Genomic DNA, 18,198 nt, shown 5'->3' with positions numbered 1-18,198 from the left:
AATGCCGACACCTTCCACACAGACATCTGAGGCCCCCTGGCTTGCTTTCGGTGGGCCAAAGGAGGCAGGGCGTACACACTAACACAGTGAAATTGGGTTAAACCAGATGATAGGAAATTGCAAGTCTTACTTTTCTCCAAGCCAAAATTGAATTTATGTTTGTAATTCTGGATGCTGACATCAGACATGGTCGGCCTCTGGCTAGGAGGAGCCTTTTCACCAAGCAAGAAACCTCTGTGGGAAGGCTCTGCCTTGCGTTTCTTTGTTCTCCGTCCAATGGTGGACTCGAGAAGGCCCACCGAAGCCGGTTAGCTCCCCAGTTCCCAACCATAAAAGCCCCATTCCTCATCGTCCCACCTCCAGATCTGAGCTCTTCAGGGAGCCCTTCCCTCGACACCTGACCCAACTTGAGGTCAACATCACTATCATCCTCTCCAGGGAGAACAGCTCCTTCTCTCACACTTGATGACCATCACTTTGGAAGGGGACTCATGAGCTCCATTTCCTTGCCCACCCCATGGCCTTCTCCTTGGACGTCCCATGGCCTCCAGCTCCTGCTTCATCATCATCACTGCCCCTCCCCTCCTTACCCCAAGTCTTCCATCTCCTTGTCTCTCTCATCCCAATCTTCCCACTTCTTCCCAGAAGTGGACCTTGTCTTCTGGCTTTGTTGAAATCAGGGTCATGCCCCCTGCTGTGGGGTCCTTCGTCTCTTGGATCTTTCTACTCGTCAGCCCCCTTATTCCCATCGCTTATCTTTTCCCTGAACACCCCCATCTCGCCCTTAGCTCCTGCTGTCATCCTTTTCTTCCTTGTCCTGTAGCCCCGGCTACCACTCAGCCACACTTGTAGCAAAAACCTCAGTTCCTTGGCTTCTCCAACCCACAGTCAGTACCACTATCCCTTTCGCGTCTGCCTCTGCGAGGCAGGCAATGCTGCCAGGTGCAAGAGAGTCGGCTCCACCCTTAGTGGGTCACAGCGTATGGCTGTCCCCTGGGCTTCTGTCTCCTGTTCTCTAGAGTGACAGTTTCAGAAGGTCCTGCCAGTATCCAGTCTTGCTCTCTGGGAATAATACCTCGCTTTTTACCAAAGACCTTGGTCTCCTGCTCTCCACCTGAAACTCAGTGTCACACCGGCCCTGTTCACTGGTGTCATTGAGAGCCTCTGCCCTGATCACCTCTGCCCTGATCACCAAGGCCAGCCAACGTGCACAGGGTCTCTGCTACCTCCCTCTCTGGAGCCTCCAGTTGCCCTTCCTCACTTCTCCACAGCCTCAGTGAGCCATTCAGTCTCCATCAGCATCCCTCTCCCTCTTGTTCTTCCTAGAAATTTAACTACACCCAAGCTTATTCCATCTTTAGAATATTTTAACCACCATCCAAAGGTGGCGACCTCAGAGTTACGACCTAACCCTCCTCTTTTCCATCTCTGCTCATTGCATAGTACCACCCTCTATCCCATTGGGTGCTGGCTCCCATGACAACTGTTCATTATAGTACCAGCCTTGGTTATCCTTCCTCCCATCGGATGCTGGCTGTAATAACTGTTCATCATAGCATCAGCCTTGGTTATCCTTCCTCCCATTGGGTGCTGGCTCTCGTGACAATGTTCATCATAATACCAATCTTGGTTATCCTTCCTCCCATCGGGTGCTGGTTCTCATGACAACTGTTCGTCACCACATCAGCAGTGGTCCCTTTTATTCCTTTACTTTCTGTCCCACCCTAAGTACCCTGTGACATGGTGTCCCTTGATTACCTCAGTTCATCTTCCTCAGAGCTCCGTAACCCCCCACTCGCCTTGGGCTGTATCTATTCTCCGACCACTCCCCCAAACCGTCCATTATGTCCCATTCTGGGATGACATCTCTTATTTTGCTCTCATATTTCTCCTGGCTCATTTATGAGCTGTATCTCAAATTCTGTACTTCCGTTCTAAACTTAAAATCCATATAACTGCTCCTTAGTGGCAACATCTCAAAAAGCATCCTGCCTTTGTTATGACCCTCCGTGCAGTCTCCTGCCTCCTGCACTCTTGTCTGAGGGAAGCACACCCTCGTGACCAAGCCTCACCCATAGGTATAGTAGACCTTGGCCCCCCTCTTTATTCCTGCATCCTTATTCTTGGTAAGCCTGTGGCTTCTTCCTACGTCAGACTGCTCACATCTTCCCGGTTCTCTCCATCCCCCCTTCCTGGACCCAGTGTAGAATTCCATCAGAACATCTCCCACCAACACAGAGGCTCCACAGAAGCAAAGCTCATTTCTGTCCTGGTCCCTGTTGCATTCTCCACTATTCAAGTGGCCCACACTAAACTGACAGTCCCAATATTTCTTGAGTAAATGAATTCAAATCCTCTCCTGGCTTCTAGCTAGCTGATCCTAGACCATTCCCCAGGCAGGGGGCAGAGTGAGCTTTCTCCCATATAGGTGTCTACTGCTGAGTAAAGTAGAATCTTTTATCAGCTTCCCATTCCTGACCATCTAGAGTTCAGTCTCCCCCATAGATGGCACGGGCCCTTTTGTGGGCTGGTCATGCCCATCAGAGCCATTTCCAGCCTCGTCTCTTGCCACCTTGGAGAAAGTGCTTGAACTTGCAGTAGGAAGGTATCAGAGAGGTGAGGATCCTTGGAGCCAGACACCTGTGTGTGTGTCTCAGATATACCACTTCTGAGCTCTGTGTAGTCAGATATGTCTTTGTGCCTGTTTCCTCTTTTTAAAAGGGGAGAAAAAAAAATACCTTCTATTAGAAACACTGTGAGGGTAACATGGGTTAATCTATAAAATGTTCACAGTGGCCACTGGCTGGAGTCAGGGTACAAATAGCTAGTTCCATAAAGGGAAACTGGTTGTGATAATAATGACTCAGTAGTTTTGTTCACCACACGACCCTGCATCTGGTACTCGACCTGGCCTCTTCCCGCCATGTAGAGGGCCCTTCGTTTCCTTCTCACTGCCAAGCCTTTTCCTGCTGGCTCCTCTTAGGCCTCAGCACAGAAAACACCTTCTCTGAGAAGCTCTCTGTGATCCAGGACTGGGATTCCACGAGATGAGTGAGACCCTTGCCTTGGGCACACAGTTTGAGAGTGGGGCCTCAAACTCCAATTTTAAGATAAATGGCATTTAAGACAATATTTTTAAAATCAAGATTAACATAAAATAGTCATGGCTTTAAAAAGATTGTGTTGTAATAATCAGTATAGAAGACACTGGCACAGGCCCCAGCACACAGCAGGTACGTATTATATGCCTGTGATTGTCTTGCTCATCGGGAGGAATTAGGCAGATGTGACTATGTGCAAAGAGATCTGACTACGCAATGGGGGACGAGAAGACCACCACATCCCCAAATGCATGCTCTCTTGAGGCAGGCAGACCCTCAGACAAGCTGATGGCAGAGGCTCAGTCAGATGTACCCCACGCATATATTTTGTCTGACAGGGTCTCACTAGGGAACCTTAAATATGGGCTCTGTCTTCAGACGGCCAGGTAGTGTTTACCGCCACTGCCCTCAGTTCCTACATCACAGACAGCATGTCAGAGGACACAGAGAGAAGGTGGGTTCTGAAGCTTGCTTCTTCAGATCCCTTTTTCACAGGGGAACCCTGTTCACAGGACCCTTCCTGTCCTTCAGATGACTGGAGCTCTGGAATCTGAAGCAAACTCCCACTTCCTTGGAATGATTCAGGGTGGCGCCATCCCTGTCCTTCAGCATACACAAAGCCAGCTGCAAAGAAACATGTATATATAAGTCCCCCCAGTGTGTGTGTGTGTGTGTGTGTGTGTGTATGTCTGTGTGCGTGTGTCTGTGTGTCTGTGTGTGTAGGATGAGGCAGGGACAGTTGAGATTAGGGTGAATTGACCTGACTTATCCCTTGGTAGTACTCTTGCATGGTCATACTGATCCCTACTTTCAACGATCCCTGACATTTGACTTGGAAGACACACAAACACACACACACACACACACACACAGTCCCTGCACAGCATCCTTTGTCCTGCCTCCTCTCAGCAGTTTGGGGGATAATATGAACTATGAAGGTGACAGTCAGGAGCCACTGAGCCTTTACAGCTCCGATCAGTGCAGAGAAACAGTTCACAGCAGGAAAGCTTTGGCAGAACCACAGTGACTTCTGGAAGCCTGGGCTACGGACCACCCATACTGGCATCCACTGAAAAGGCAGGTCCTTTCTCCCCAGAGTCCTGGAAAGCTGTCCTACTCTCCCGGGGTGACTCCAGGCCTTGCTTTCCCAAACCCCAGGTCTCTTACAGTCTCCTTCCACTGTCTGACACTTTCTCAGTGGCTTCCTGTCCCCTGTAGGCCATCTTCCTCCCGAGATGGAGCTCCTCCCCCATCCCCTCTCACAGCACAGAGCAGGGCAAAGGGTGACTCAGGAACCTCTAAAGGCACAGCCAGGGCAGACTCCTTACCTGAAGCCCCTGGGCCCTGGCTGACTCCCAGGGATGACCCCATCTTCCAGGGCTGAGACAGGCTGACTCACCAATTGGCTCGAGCATACTTTAAGTGTACTTAATGAGTCGTTTGTTTCTTTTTATCTGCTACTGTCTCCAACTGGATCTACAAAATATATGTATCTTGAAAGAGGTGCCTCGGAAGGCAGCCAGCAATTGATTCCCACTTACTCTGGTTTGCCAGGAGGGCAGATTTCACAGGACCTCAGCTTCTCGCTTGTGCTAGCCTGACTTCACCACTCAGATGGACCTTTCTGAAAATCTCCCCAGCAGTGTTCACAGTCAGACCGAAAGTGCAACTTGGGCAGGATGTCTCCAAACACTGGAACGTACTGGTTCCTGGATTTGTGCATGACAGGATGCAGTCAGAGAATGGGAGAGTTATTTTGTCTTACGATGTCTTGGATAGTGCCCACCTCAACGGGGCTCCATCCGTGGAGCTCAAGTCAAATAGAACCAGAGGCAGATGTCTCTCAAGGCTTTCTCTCAGCAACCGGCTTCTCTTAGCCAGGGTACTGTTCCCAAAGTACTGCAACCTCCCCAAGCAATACCAACCAGTTGGGGGACTCCCTAGTGTTCAAACACACGAGCCTGCAAGAGAAAGTTCATACCCAAGACTGTAACACCCACCTTTCATGAACGAAAATATCCAAGTACCTGGGATACAGTGTGTGGACACAGAGTCAGGGGCTTGTGAGAACTGAAGGCCCTCTCATCTTAGGGCACCATCTTACAGTATTTATGGAATCCCATGCCCTGACTCATGGTATTAGGGCAACAGAGCATGCCCTAGGGACCCTATGCCTTCAGGACAGATGTAAAGTCCTCTCTCTCTCTCTCTCTCTCTCTCTCTCTCTCTCTCTCTCTCTCTCTCGTCTTCTTGTTTTTCAGAGATCGAACAGGGCAGTTGCGGAGACCCTGGCGTACCTGCCTACGGCCGGAGAGAAGGCTCTCACTTTCGTCATGGTGACACACTCAAGTTTGAATGTCAGCCTGCCTTTGAGCTGGTGGGGCAGAAATCAATCACGTGCCAAAAGAATAACCAGTGGTCGGCTAAGAAGCCAGGCTGTGTGTGTAAGTGAGCAGGGGTGGCCATGGATGGGCTCCCCAGAGAGGCAGGCTAGATCCCTAGCTAAGGCCCTGTCTTTGAAAACCTCCACTGGGTACTCCTTCTGGGGTGGTTTCTCTTGTTCCTAGGAAGGTGGCTATCTGGGTTCCCCCATCTAATGTAGGCTCCAGCTCTTGACCTTTGGAGACCTTCTTTGATAGAACAGAACCTTTGATGGTAATCCTTAAAGCAAATTAGAGATCACTGAGCATGGCCCTTGAAGATCAGACCAAGACATTCCTCCTTATTCTTGTCACCACTGTTACACCATGTATTGTGGGATGGGCAAGATGGCTCTAAGTTGGCAGATGGTGTACCAGCCTTGTTGTGCTCCAAGGATCTGAGGCTATGATCGCTGCCTCGTGTGTGGCTTTAGGGAGGGAGGAGGGCTCCAGCTGTCCTTGCATGGCTGATCTTTTGGGGAAGAGAGTGGAATCTGTTCCATGGAGATACTCAAGGAAGCCCGCCATCTTTCTTCTTGTGTGTGCTGGACATACTTTGCGGCATCACGAACATCAGGAGTCACTAGTCGCAGTGAGAGTCTAAGGGCGAGGGGCTGATATGGCAAGGGGAAGGAAGCCGCACAGCCAGTGTCAGGAGGTCTGAAGTTCTAACATCTCTGGTTGTCACCTCTTCTTCTCCTGGCTCTCAACACTCAACTCTCCCGGCTCTTTCTTTGAAATCTCAAGAAAGGGCACTCGGCCTGATTCTCAGATCCTCTGCCCACCTTAGTGGGCATCTCAGGACCTCTGAATACTGTATGCTACAGACTGATAGCCCCTGGGGGCTGGGGGTGGGAGAACCTAGGAGCCGGTTGACATCCCTGCAATGAGAGTAGGCGGGTGAACTGGGTCATACCACAGTGGTTACACTGCTCAAACTGAAAATAATTACTTTGTCTGACAAAGCTTTTTCTATGTCTGATAAGTTTATGCAAAAATTCTTCTGAGGTTTAAAAAGATCAAATCACTCTTAGATCCACATGGGATCACTCTTAGTGAAAAACGAAGTCAAATTGCATGGTATCTGCCCAGCTCTGCTCCCGATGTAAATGGGAAAGAGCAGACTGTCAGTGTTGGTACCACTGAGTGGTAGGAGCCATGGGGATGCAGGGATCAGGGATAGTTAGCAGGGATAGCTCAGAGTAAGCAACCCAAAGTTCTGACAGCACAGTAGAACCGAGCTAGGCAAAGGGGAGCAGAGTAGGCTGTGCCGCCTCTCAGGTCCTACCTAAGACGGAAAGGCCCAGACAGTGGGCTTCTCCCAGGCAGCATGGAGCTTAATTTTTGAAATTTACCTTGATAAAATGAGGCAGGAAACGCTGGAAGAAGGTGATCTTTCATGGGCAGGAACCTGGGAGAATCCAGCTCAGAAGGAGACTCAGCTCCTGGACCCCACGAGCCAAAACAAAACATGATTAGCAAGGGGGAGGGTGGTGAGAACCACTGGAGGCTTCAGGGAAGCACATCTGATGCTGTGCTTCTGGGGAGTCGTTCTAGAACATTTTTCTAGAACCTTCTCTAAGGGCTGAACCTCTTGAAGTGCTGCCCTGCAGGCCCTTCATCTCTAGAAGCAGCGTGTTGAACTCTGTTTACAAATAACTGAGAAGAGGAGGCCTGGGCTATACTGGCAACCGTGGGTCCAGCCTGTGTTCGCTGTTGTTTGGAGCAGGGATGAAGGACCCAGGGCATATTAATAAGAACCACAAAGCAGGCACTCCGTGTAGCTGGCATGACATGCTCTCTGGAAAGCTCTAAGATGGGAGAGGACAGTGTATTCTTCACTCCCATCAGTTCCTGTGTCTGCTCACTCGGGTCTAGAAGAATACAGCTTGAGACCCAGTGAGGTTGGCGTGAGTGGAGGAGGGCAGGCCTAACCAACTCTCCCCTCAGAGCAAGACCCTCTTTGTACCTCATGAGCACAAGGGGCTGCCCTCTGTCTGCTCTCTGCCGAATCCCCAGTCTCTAAGCTCCTGCTTCCATGGGCCTTGGCTTTGCCCTTGGGGAGCTCCAGGTCTGGCAATGAAAGAACGGCGATGAGATTACTCAACGATCGATGTCTAGAGACCCAATTCTTGCCTCTAGCTAAGCTTCCCAACTGCAGCCAGGGCATCTTCTTTCTCTCCAGGTATTCTCTGACCCAACAGGATATCTCCCCATTCTCCAGGGTGGCCCCACATTCTCACTTCCCAGAGTCTACCTCTCCATCGTCATATGGATGGCCAAAGATAACTGTAGCAAGAGAGGCCCCCACACTTTCGATGGCTAGTGCTTGGAAACTGGTCCACAAACTGGGTCATCACAGCACAGGCCATACTTTGACTGAGAGATGTTCCTGTTCCCCGCTCTCGATCAAATACACTATAGTTTCTGATCAATAGAAACAGGACAGCGTCTATAAATGTCCATAAAACTATGACGTAGTGAAGTCACCTATCTGTAGCGTAGAGTGTTCCTTACACATCCACACAAAAGCACCTCCGGCAGAAGGCTCGTCTGGAGACTCACCCCCACATTCGTCCCAGCACACATACATCCACACGGCACTTCGCCAACCAATATTGCTCTCGTGTCCAGAGGAGTTAGAAAGGGGCCCCGGAAATTCTTATTGCTGGCTGAAATGTCTTAGAATGGTTGTTCAGAGCGATGTGAAGCACTGCCTTGTTCTTCAGAGGAAGCATTGCCTTCAAAACGGCTCCTTCTGGGGAGTTGTCCTGCCAGGTCCACACACAGCCACTCCACCTTCACACTATTGAGCACTTGCCACGGCGAGCAGCAGCTTCAGCGTGGCTCCCTGGCTTCTGTGATGCCCTCACAGTGGTGGGTGCTCCACGGACCATCTTTCCCCATCTAGGGTTGTAGCAGGATGGTGCCTCTCACACTGAAGGACTCCAACTGAACACACAGAGCCAACTCCTTTCTAGCTCTCTTAGCCTCCTCAGTCACTCTTCTTCCACAGGGATGCCTGTTCCTCTCCATCCAGTCTGCCCTGCTGACCGTCTGCCCCTAGCCAAGTGCTAGGCTCAGGGCTCTCTGCTGTTCTCTTCCATCTCTGCTTAGGGAGTTTATTCACTGTAGTTGTCCTGAGGACAGAGTTGTGGCAAGGAAACCCGTATACCTTACCTTTCAGAATCTCGGTTTGTTTTCGCATCATCTTGGCTAGAGGTGCCCTTCTGTGCATCTTTAGGCAGACAGTCATTGCCTTTCCAGAGAGACAGTGGGAAGGAAGATACAAATAACTCTGAGGGTGGTTTGCATAGTCCCTGATGCTTTGTTGACAGGCTAGCAGAGCACTTCACACTTCATAAGGAAGGCAGGAAACCAATTATCAGTCCATTAGCAGCCACTTTCCAAAGAAGTTGCCAGACAGCTTTCACCAGAGCCTGGCCAGGAGCACACAGAACCCCGTTCTCCTCGCCCATTTCCTGAAGCCCATAAGAGCGTGAGAATCCTAATTGCGGCCGTCTTCATGTATAGGGTGCATGTGTAAAAGGAGGAGGAGGGGCCTTCTGGGATGTATGCAGTTCGAATTATGCATCAAGAGCAAAGTCGTGAGGGTTCAACCAGGGAGAATGGAACCTTTGGGTGCTCGAGAAGATGCCATAGAGGATGCTGGGATTGAACTTGGCTTTGAAGATAGGAAAAAGGGGAAGACGGGTTGCTATGCAAAATAGCCCTCTCCTGGCATCTGCCTGTCCTTCCTTCAGTTTGTGCCCAACCCCCCATCCCACCTCCATGCTGAAGAAAGGACTGGACTGGATCATGGGGCCATCAGAACGAAGACTTTTCAGCTGCTAGGGTGCTTACTCCTGATTTTTCAGGTGCTGTAGTGTTGGTACTTTATCCCAGAGAATTGTCAGGTCTTGTAGATGTCTTCAGCAGCATCTCTGTCCTCTGCCACACTGAACACCAGTGCCGCACACTCCACACACCAGCTGGGACAGCCAAAATCATCTCTAGACACTGGCAAACATTCCTTGGTGGTAAACCTATCCCAGATAAAGACCCATGCTCTTTGGTAACTTAGTCTTGTCTCAAGGCATCCCCTGCATTTGGGGGGCTGTGGTTAAAGTCTGAAGCATCCTGACAATGAGGGAGCATGTGGCAGGGAGGAGGCTGAGTTTGTGTTTGCTTGTTTCATGTCGTTGGAACGATGGGACCCTTCCTAACAGTGTTGCAGAGTGTTTCTTCCCTCTGATTATAGATGAGAAAAAGCAAGTTCAAGGGTGGGAAAGGTACTAACCCGGAGGCTATGCAGCCATCACATGGTGGGAGAGAATCCGAAGCACTCATGGACAGAGCAACAGTCAGAAGCCAGATTTCCTCCCCCAAGTCCCGTACATTTTCCAGCACACTAGATTCCCAGCATCCGAGGGCTCAGCTGAGGAGCAAGAACAAAGAAAGAACACTTAGGATAAGGTCCAAGGCTGCTTTTCACAGGAGGTAACTGCTGGGTACGGAGTGTAACTCATCCATGAAGGATAGGTCCTGAGGGGAGCAGCACTGGACCCTTTTCCTCTCCTCGCTTCTCATTCCTTCCATCGGTCACTTTTCCATCCATCTTCATGTTCTGAGCAGCTCTCTGTGTCCAAAGTCAGTGGACCAGCGGGTATGTCTGTTCCCAGTCACATTCTAAACTGTAATACCCTGGGGGTGACTGCTTTCACTGAAGTGTGACCTCTGCCCATACCACCAGGTGCGATTTCCAGAAGCTCCCACAGCTCAGGGGACAACACCCAACACAAGACTTTAGTACAGTCTAGAATCTTTTACATTCATGTAGATAGGATGATTTAAGTACAATTTAAATAAAGTACAATTTAAATAAAGTGTTCTCAATCTCCCTCCCTTAAGTGAAAAGTCGTTTCAACGGATCCACAACTGAAGGTTGTTCTTCTCTTCCCTTCTCGCCTTGCTGGTGGTCTCAATCATGTTGGGCATACCTTTTCACTTGCTAAGTCTTCACCACGTTGTATCCCTTACCAGACGGCTATGTGGCTTTCAAGTTTATCTTTTCTAAACCAGTGGCATAGTCTGTCTGGTGAACGGGCCAAGCTTCATGATACCATTAATGTTCAATTGTTTCATCTATGACTATAATGAAAATCTTCATGCATGTTACTTCCTGTGATCAGGCCAGTAGATGAACATCTTTATAACTCTCTATGAATATACACTGTTGTGTGACTCTCCAGACCCCAATTCATACCCATTCATAATGCCAGTAGAAAAATCTATAAGCTGAAGTTTGCTAGATGTGTGGTCTTCCCATCCAGAAATGTGGCATCTCATTCTGGGCTCATCTGCCTTTACATTTTCAGAGAGAACAACTTCGTGTCTTTCCTCCTATAGGTGACATATGCAATAGCACGTCACCTATAACAGCCTCATTATACCTCCATCTTTGTGTGGCCTTTTTAGATGTGAGAATGTAATAACTATATATTGAATGTACCCCCTACAGCATTTATCAGTTGATTTCTGGGAACTCCCAAGATTATGATAAGGGCTGCAAACCCAGGAGTAAGGGGACAAGGCTTGACCCCCCAGAAGCTCTCTCCATGGAAGACAGACCCGATTATGTGATTGAAGTTGTCCCTGTAGGTCAGATTTTTTTCAAACAGGGATCTTGGTGAGGCAGGCGCACTTAGATTGCCTCTGTGTGAGTCTCATTTACCAGTCTTCGGGTAGCAGTCACTGCCACAGATGCAGACTGCAGTGGTCCTCTTGTCCCAGAGCGAATGGGACGTCATCCACTGCTAGAAGACCTGACTTTAGAATGCAGGGACAGAATCAGGGCCATGATGGAAAAGAAGGCATCAGTGTCATGGAGTCCCAGAGGACCTGTGGCACATGTGCAGGCCTGTGCAAAGGGGGGACGGCCCATGGGCACACACATACAAATGCACCCAAATGAATTCATACACATATAACCACGTGCCTGTACATCTGTGCACACACGTGTGCATATCAGCATACATCCGTACAAAAGCACACATGCATACAAGCATGCCCACCTATGTACAAATGCACACGCACTCTCATACATGTTAATACTGATATGCACACACTTGCACGCACATACACACTCATGCATTGAACCTGGGTGCTTGTGTTTGCAGTGTCTACAGAGCGGTAGGAAGGCTGCTGTAGGCACATGTGAGTGAGGGACAGTGGGATCCAATGGCAGTGAACTCTGACAAGAGCTACTGACTCCCTTTTGGAGCAGGTATGAAAGAGTTGTTAGGGGGATCCTGGAATTTCCATCTTGGTCACTAGACAGGGGCATCAGCCCTGGATCCAGCCCAACAGAGGATGGTCCTGGACCCTCGTGTGTAGTTCCAGGAGGCCGCCATTTTCCTTTCCAGGAGGAAGGCGCTCATTCTGTGGTGTGGACTGAAACCCCGCGCAGCCTTCACTCCACACTCTACCAATCTTCATTGTTTTTGTGTTTTGCTGTTTTGCATTATAAAGTTGTTTTACATCCCCATGTAGACAAATTCCCCCAATATTTGTGGTTTCTTTCCAAAGCTGACAGAGTTATCATTCTGTCATGAATCCGAGAGACGGTCTGTCCTATTTTTAGCTATTTGTCGGTGGTTGGATTTTAAGCTGTAATCGTTAATCCATCTGGAGTTTATTTGGATGAGTGTGTAATATTGTCCAAACTCTTAGGCAGTCTTCCAACTTAATTTTTAAGTAATTCTCTTTCCTTGTGATCCTAGGGAGATAGATTGTTTCCTCATGCTCTGAATCCTCAAATGTAGTTAAGGCTCTTTCCTGGGCCACCCTTTGTTCCGCTACTCAGTGTCTGTCTTGGCCCTGGTATTGAATAATTTTAATTGTTGTTTTATAATATGTTTTAATATCTAGAACAGCTAAAAACGATTCCTTCCTCCCTTAATTATTTTCTCTTTCAGAGTAGTCATTGTTATTCGCATCTGTTTGTTGTTCAAGATTAATTTTAGAATCACTTTGTCAGAATAAAAATAAAAGCCTACTGGGATTTTGCGTGTGCGCGCCTGTTAAACTATAAATTAACTTGAAGAAAATAGACACTTTCCTAATACACAGCTTCGCACCTAGACACTGGCGTGTCTTTTTTGCTCCTTCTTCTTGCATTTGTCTAAATATAACAGCTCTGTTGCTTGCTGTATACAGGCCACATCCATGACTCCTTACCTGCCTTCTTACTGACAGGTGCTTTGAGCACAACATTGCCTGCCTCTTTATCATGCCTCATATCCAGATGATACTACCTACCTCTGCCCCATGCCCAGATAACCCACCTACCTCTGTGCCATGCCCCATGCCCAGATAACCCACCTACCCCTGTGTCGTGCACCATGCCCAGATGACGTTTACCCTTTATTGTTCCCAACTGACTGTAGCCAGCGCTTGGTATTCCCTGTAAAGATAAAATCCCCAAATTTCCCATTTCAAACTGCCTCTTCCTTGGCCCAGAAAAGATGATCACAATAGCAAGAGCCCTCAAAAATTGCATTTTTTCAAATGCTCAGAACCAGGCTTGGGATGGACCAAGATCTGAAAGCATCAGCCTCTGTTTGGGGTATAACTCTCCTGAGGGTCTCCGTGATGGGGCAAGAGCTGCCAGGAGAGCTTCCTCGGCTCAAGCATCCTCATCCCTCAAGGCTTCCATCCAGGTCCACGGACCTCAGAGGACCTGAGGAAATAAACCAGGCACTTCAGGAGTTCTAGGGTACCCCTCCCTCTATCATCTAGTCCTCAAAAACATGGCCACTAAGAACCTGTGGCCTGGTCTTGCTAGAGATATGGGAAGTGGGGAATGCCTGTGGACTGGCGATGTGTAGAGTGGGCTACCAGAGATTCAGGATGTGCAATGTCTGTCACAGCGCTGGAAATGGGCATGGTGGCCATGGCTGTAAAGCTCCGTGATGCCCTGGGGTCAACCTGGATGAGGCAAGACAGAGCTGAGAAAGTCCAAGGTTGAAGGAATTGACTCTGGGTAAAATGTTGGCTCATGCTGGTCACTGCCAGCATTGCCAAGGAGTCAACACTGTCAGACCAGGCCAGATCTGTGTTGGAATAGACAGATGCGCTATGGGGAGAGGAGACTTCTCGGTAATAGAATCTACCCTGGCAGCATGTATCTGTCCACCAGGCAGGGGCCACAGTGACAGAAAAGTACATTGGCAAGAGCAGAAACTGAGAAGTCAAGAACCAGCTCAAGGGCCCCAGTGCTGGCTGGGACATAGCACTGGGAAAGGGGTCATCAAGAGAGGGACAGAGAACCTGTGGGTAAGTTGTGCTCTCCCACACACACCAGATGCCAACTCTGGACCCATCCTACACCTCAGTCACTGACTGTAGGAATGGAATAGTCTAGTCACTGTAAGCTTGGCTTAGAATCTAGCTCTAACTAGTAGATCTGTGGGACATAAGTATGGAGCCAGCCAGGGACAGAGAAGGCAAAGGCTCATGGTGGATACTCCCTGCATGCGTTCTGTTAGAATGGCCAACGGGGTAGCATCAGGCCGGTATGGATCCTGCATCTATCACTTGTTACACGCTCTATTCTTTTTTGGAGGCGGGGGTTGTTTGTTTGTTTAAATAAATACTTTGTGCGTTAAAGAGGTGTCTGGGATGGCTCTGTTCAGTCTAAAACAGACCCAAACCAGGCTCATTATTAACATCACGCCTGGACATTTTAAAATACGAAATTCCTGGCCTCGTTCTCAGAAATTTCTTGTTCACTGAACCCAGGAATTATAGTTCTAGAATGTTCCTCTGTGATCTAAATATTAAGACGTCTGAACCACTGACGTGTGTGTCAGCCACTTAGGAGTTTTTATGACGTCTTCTGAGATGTTTGGTCACATGCTGAGATGGCAGCTTGTGAGGGGTGGCACCGTAGGCACATGGAGTGATATATTATGATCAGACATTGGGGCTGGCCAGGCTTCAGCTGTCATGGTGGTCACAGTCTCCTGGAGTCTATGGAATTCTAGCTGCACATTGGTATCCTAGCAAGGACAGGATGAATGGCGCCGTGCTTGAACCTCACATCTTGTAGCGGTTTTCGGCTTTCCTCTAGTTTCAATGTAGCAGGATGGTTGCCGAGGGTTTCTGCTTACTGAGTGCTGTGGTGGAAGGGGCCATCGAGGGGATGCTTCTCCCATGGTCCTCCTGGAGCCCTTGGTTGTTTGGTGAGCACACGCTTTTATGACAAAGCAATTTCCAAATTAATTACACTGATCTGTGTGGTCACCAGGAAGGTAGGAAGCATGTTGCAGTTAGCTGCAAAGTTAGCTGCAAGGCTCCCAAAGTCTTCTCAGATTATGGCACCGTGAAAATAATCTATTCCAATCCCAGAATCCATCCAGAACTAAAGTGAGAACCCGGCTGATTCCAAATCCTGGTCTAGACTTTTAGGAAGGAGCGTCTGGGTGCAGCAGGGACTGGGGAAACTGACCAGGCTATGGTATCTAGCCATGCTCAGTCACCTGGCCTGGCAGCACAATGGGCTATCACCATCAACTCCCACTTGTGCCTCCAGGCGTGACAGCATGCCAGCAGGCCTTCTTCTCTCTGTCAGATGCCCAGAGATCTGGCTGTGCCTTTTTCTCCTTGAGCTCCACCGCGTCTGACTCAGAGATCTGTGGAGGCATCTGCCGAGCTTCGCAGGCCAGCATTTGTTCTCGCAGCTTCTGTGTTGGAACTGGAGTTTGAGGCTCTGCTGGTGCCCCCTCCGTGCACGTTGAGCCCCTCAGAGAATTCATCATCAGCCTGGGATCTAAGTGCAGCCTTCTTGGTTGTGGGTTTCTTCAGGCTCTGTGGTGCTCAGGAAGGTTTAACTCGCCTTTCTGTGGGAGCCTCGTGTTTATGGTTGTCCCTCCAGCTCTCTAACGGTCATCTTGTAGGGCGGTCACGGGATGGGGTTTCCAGAGTGGGGCTGCTAGCTCCCCCGCTCTGTGTTAACTCCGGTGAGGCTCCACAGAGGACTTAAAGTACAAGACTCCTCAGGCTGTGTGTTCCTCTGTGTGCCCATCTTTTGGGGGTAAATGCACTTCCATGTGATCATACTAAATGGCCCTCCGTGTTCTTTGCCAGTCTTCACTGGGCGGCAGCTCGAGGCATGACTGGGTGAGGTTGTCTCTGGACCCCACGAGGGTGCCCTGCTGAAACTACCTTGAGGAACCTGTCAGACTATGACAGAGCTCAGCTATCGGGGATGAGGACAGACCTGAAGGCCCGAGAGCCATAGGAACCCGGGCTCACAGCACCATTTGAGCTGTCGGAGATGTAGCCACTCCCTGTATTGAATTCCTCTGAGTTCAGGAGACCGCATAGATTGGTATTTTCTCCGCCCTGATCCTGGGCCTGACTTCCCAGGATAATAGGAACTAAAGCTAACTCTAGAAGGACCCCAAAAGGCCAGCTGACACCTGCTCATGGAACAAAGATATAAAACAGTCATCCAGAGTTCTTGAAGGTTGGGCACAGGTAGCTGTGGTCAGAGGTGAGACACGCTTGTGAGCAGCCATTGCTGGGGACAGAAGAAACTGGATGCTTAGGTACCACGCTTCATCCCATGTGTCTCAGTTCCTCAGAATCGCACTGGAGACTCTAGACTCAGAACACACGGCCCTCCAGTCCAGGTTATGTAGTCTGTCACTCCAAGGACACTGACAGGGCATCCTTTATATCACAGTTTCTGCCCAAGGGGTACACCACCTGTAAGTGGGTTCATCTGGAATCTTCTAAGTCTGGATTGACCAGGAGGAGAGTGAAAACCCTGGGTTTGGGGTCTGACTTGGTAGCGGCTATATTACAGGGAGGGTGGGAGACCTGTGTCTCTTATTGCCTTGCTTGGGCAATCTTGGTTGAGCCCAGTAGAGATGCTGGGAGAAAGTGTGAGGGTGGACCCTGCCCTGAGCCACAGACCTAGGCCACACTCCTTGTTTCAAACATTATTAGAAACTGAATTCACCCTCCTAAGCACCGGGCACAGTCTGTGCTTTGCGGCCAGGCCCCACTGCACTGAGTCTCTACAATAGAGCCACGGCTTCCAAGTCATTGGTCTGTTCTTATACATGTTAAAAACAGAGTCAGTTGGTGTAAAATGCAAACCTCTCCTCCCAGTCCCTCAGCAGGAAAACTGACACACGAGCCCACATTGTTTAGGGCTCCCGAGCTCCACGTCACTCTCCAAAGAAGTCGTGGTCTGCTTTCAAGCTTAAAACTGAGACCCCAGAGTTCAGACTCAGCTACTTAGCCAGGCATACTGATCCAGGGGCCTTCTGCCTGCTCTGTCTCACGGGCTGCCGGAACTTGTCTTCTTAGCGGGTAGCACGAAGCCTCAGCCAGCGTCTGGAAACTGTGAATAGTGAAGTTGGGGGGCTGGCTATGCTGAGGGACTGGAGGCGAGGCTAAGCACCCGGACTGACTGGGTGGGCTGGATTGTGCAGATGTGACAAGAAGCTGCCCGACTTCAGAATATCCCCCAGTTCATACCCTAGAGGTGGAGTTGATAAGGGACACGTGTTCGATAGCAAGAACCTAGCCGGTCTCAAAGGGACTCTGGGAACAAAGAGCGAGAACCTGGGTGCCAGACCCGACTGGAAAGCTTCAGTGTAGGGCTGGGCGCTAGTGGTGAGTGAGGAGCATGGACCGGAACACTGCTGCTACGTGATGAAGGGTAACGGGTGAAAGGGACCAAGGGTGGAGTGCCTGTATACCCCAGTTTGCGCAGGAGAATTCCCAGCACCTTCTGTTCTAGGTAACGCCTTTTCATTGTTTCCAAGTTTCCTGGTCTGGGCAATGCCTACCCTAGCCATGACTCAGCTGACTTCGTGCCAGGCAGGCAGTTTGGATGCCAAGGGAGATCCTGAGCATGAAGGGCTAGGAACCCATCTGCAATGACCCCCTTCCCCCACTCCCCCTCGCCCCTTGCCCATCTTTCCCTCAGAACGCTTTCCTACCTCGGCTTCTTTGCCCATGAATGGCCTCACAGCGCTGCCCCCTCCTGACCATCCCTCCTCCGTATCCTCCCAAAGGCCTTCTCTAGCCACCTTTCCAGAAGAGCATCCATTACCGTTTACTCCCTTTAGACCCTTTCAGCTTTACCTGTGGCGTCACCAGTCCCCAAGCCGCACCCTGTCCTGCAACCGCCAGTGTCTCAAGGTCCATGAGGGTTGTATATGAATCCTGGTTCTGTTGGGTCCCGTGTGGCGTCTCATTCAGGGACCAGCCTATGCAGAGAGTATGCTGTTCTCACAGCGGGAGGAAATCATGGGACAAACCACTCCCCACCCCCACCCCCACCCCACTCTGTTTGTAAATGTCTGGGTCATATCCGTGTACAGTTCCTTGTTCTATCACAGGCCCAAACCAAGGTCAGTTACAGTAGAAGAGAGGGTATTGTCAACCAGGTCAACCAGACTGTAGAGTAGGGGTGGGGAGAAGAACTAACACCATCCATAACAAAATTCAGTGATTGCTGCATTAAACGGAAGGCAGAGAGCCATGTGTGTCTTGGCCACTGTTGTCTCCCCAGTGATAACCGTACTGCACATGGGTAGTGAGTCTCGGCCTCTGTTTTCCTTATAGTGACTATTAGTGGTGTTGCTATGGGTGTC

At 49.8% G+C, this 18,198-nt stretch overlaps 1 protein-coding gene across 1 annotated transcript in view; it reads left to right on the top strand.

Annotated features, from left to right (window-relative positions):
• Positions 1-18,198, top strand: part of Csmd2 (CUB and Sushi multiple domains 2) — a 562,459-nt gene that overhangs the window by 335,424 nt on the left and 208,837 nt on the right. The window contains exon 13 of the mRNA XM_085686610.2: positions 5,363-5,545. Within this exon, the coding sequence (XP_085542736.1) occupies positions 5,363-5,545 (183 nt within the window). The remainder of the gene's footprint in view (positions 1-5,362; positions 5,546-18,198) is intronic.

This window comes from Myodes glareolus, chromosome 3 (assembly GCF_982192425.1).
Source record: "Myodes glareolus chromosome 3, mMyoGla1.1, whole genome shotgun sequence".
NCBI classification, from domain to species: domain Eukaryota; kingdom Metazoa; phylum Chordata; class Mammalia; order Rodentia; family Cricetidae; genus Myodes; species Myodes glareolus.
This window is presented reverse-complemented; position numbering and strand designations above follow the sequence as displayed.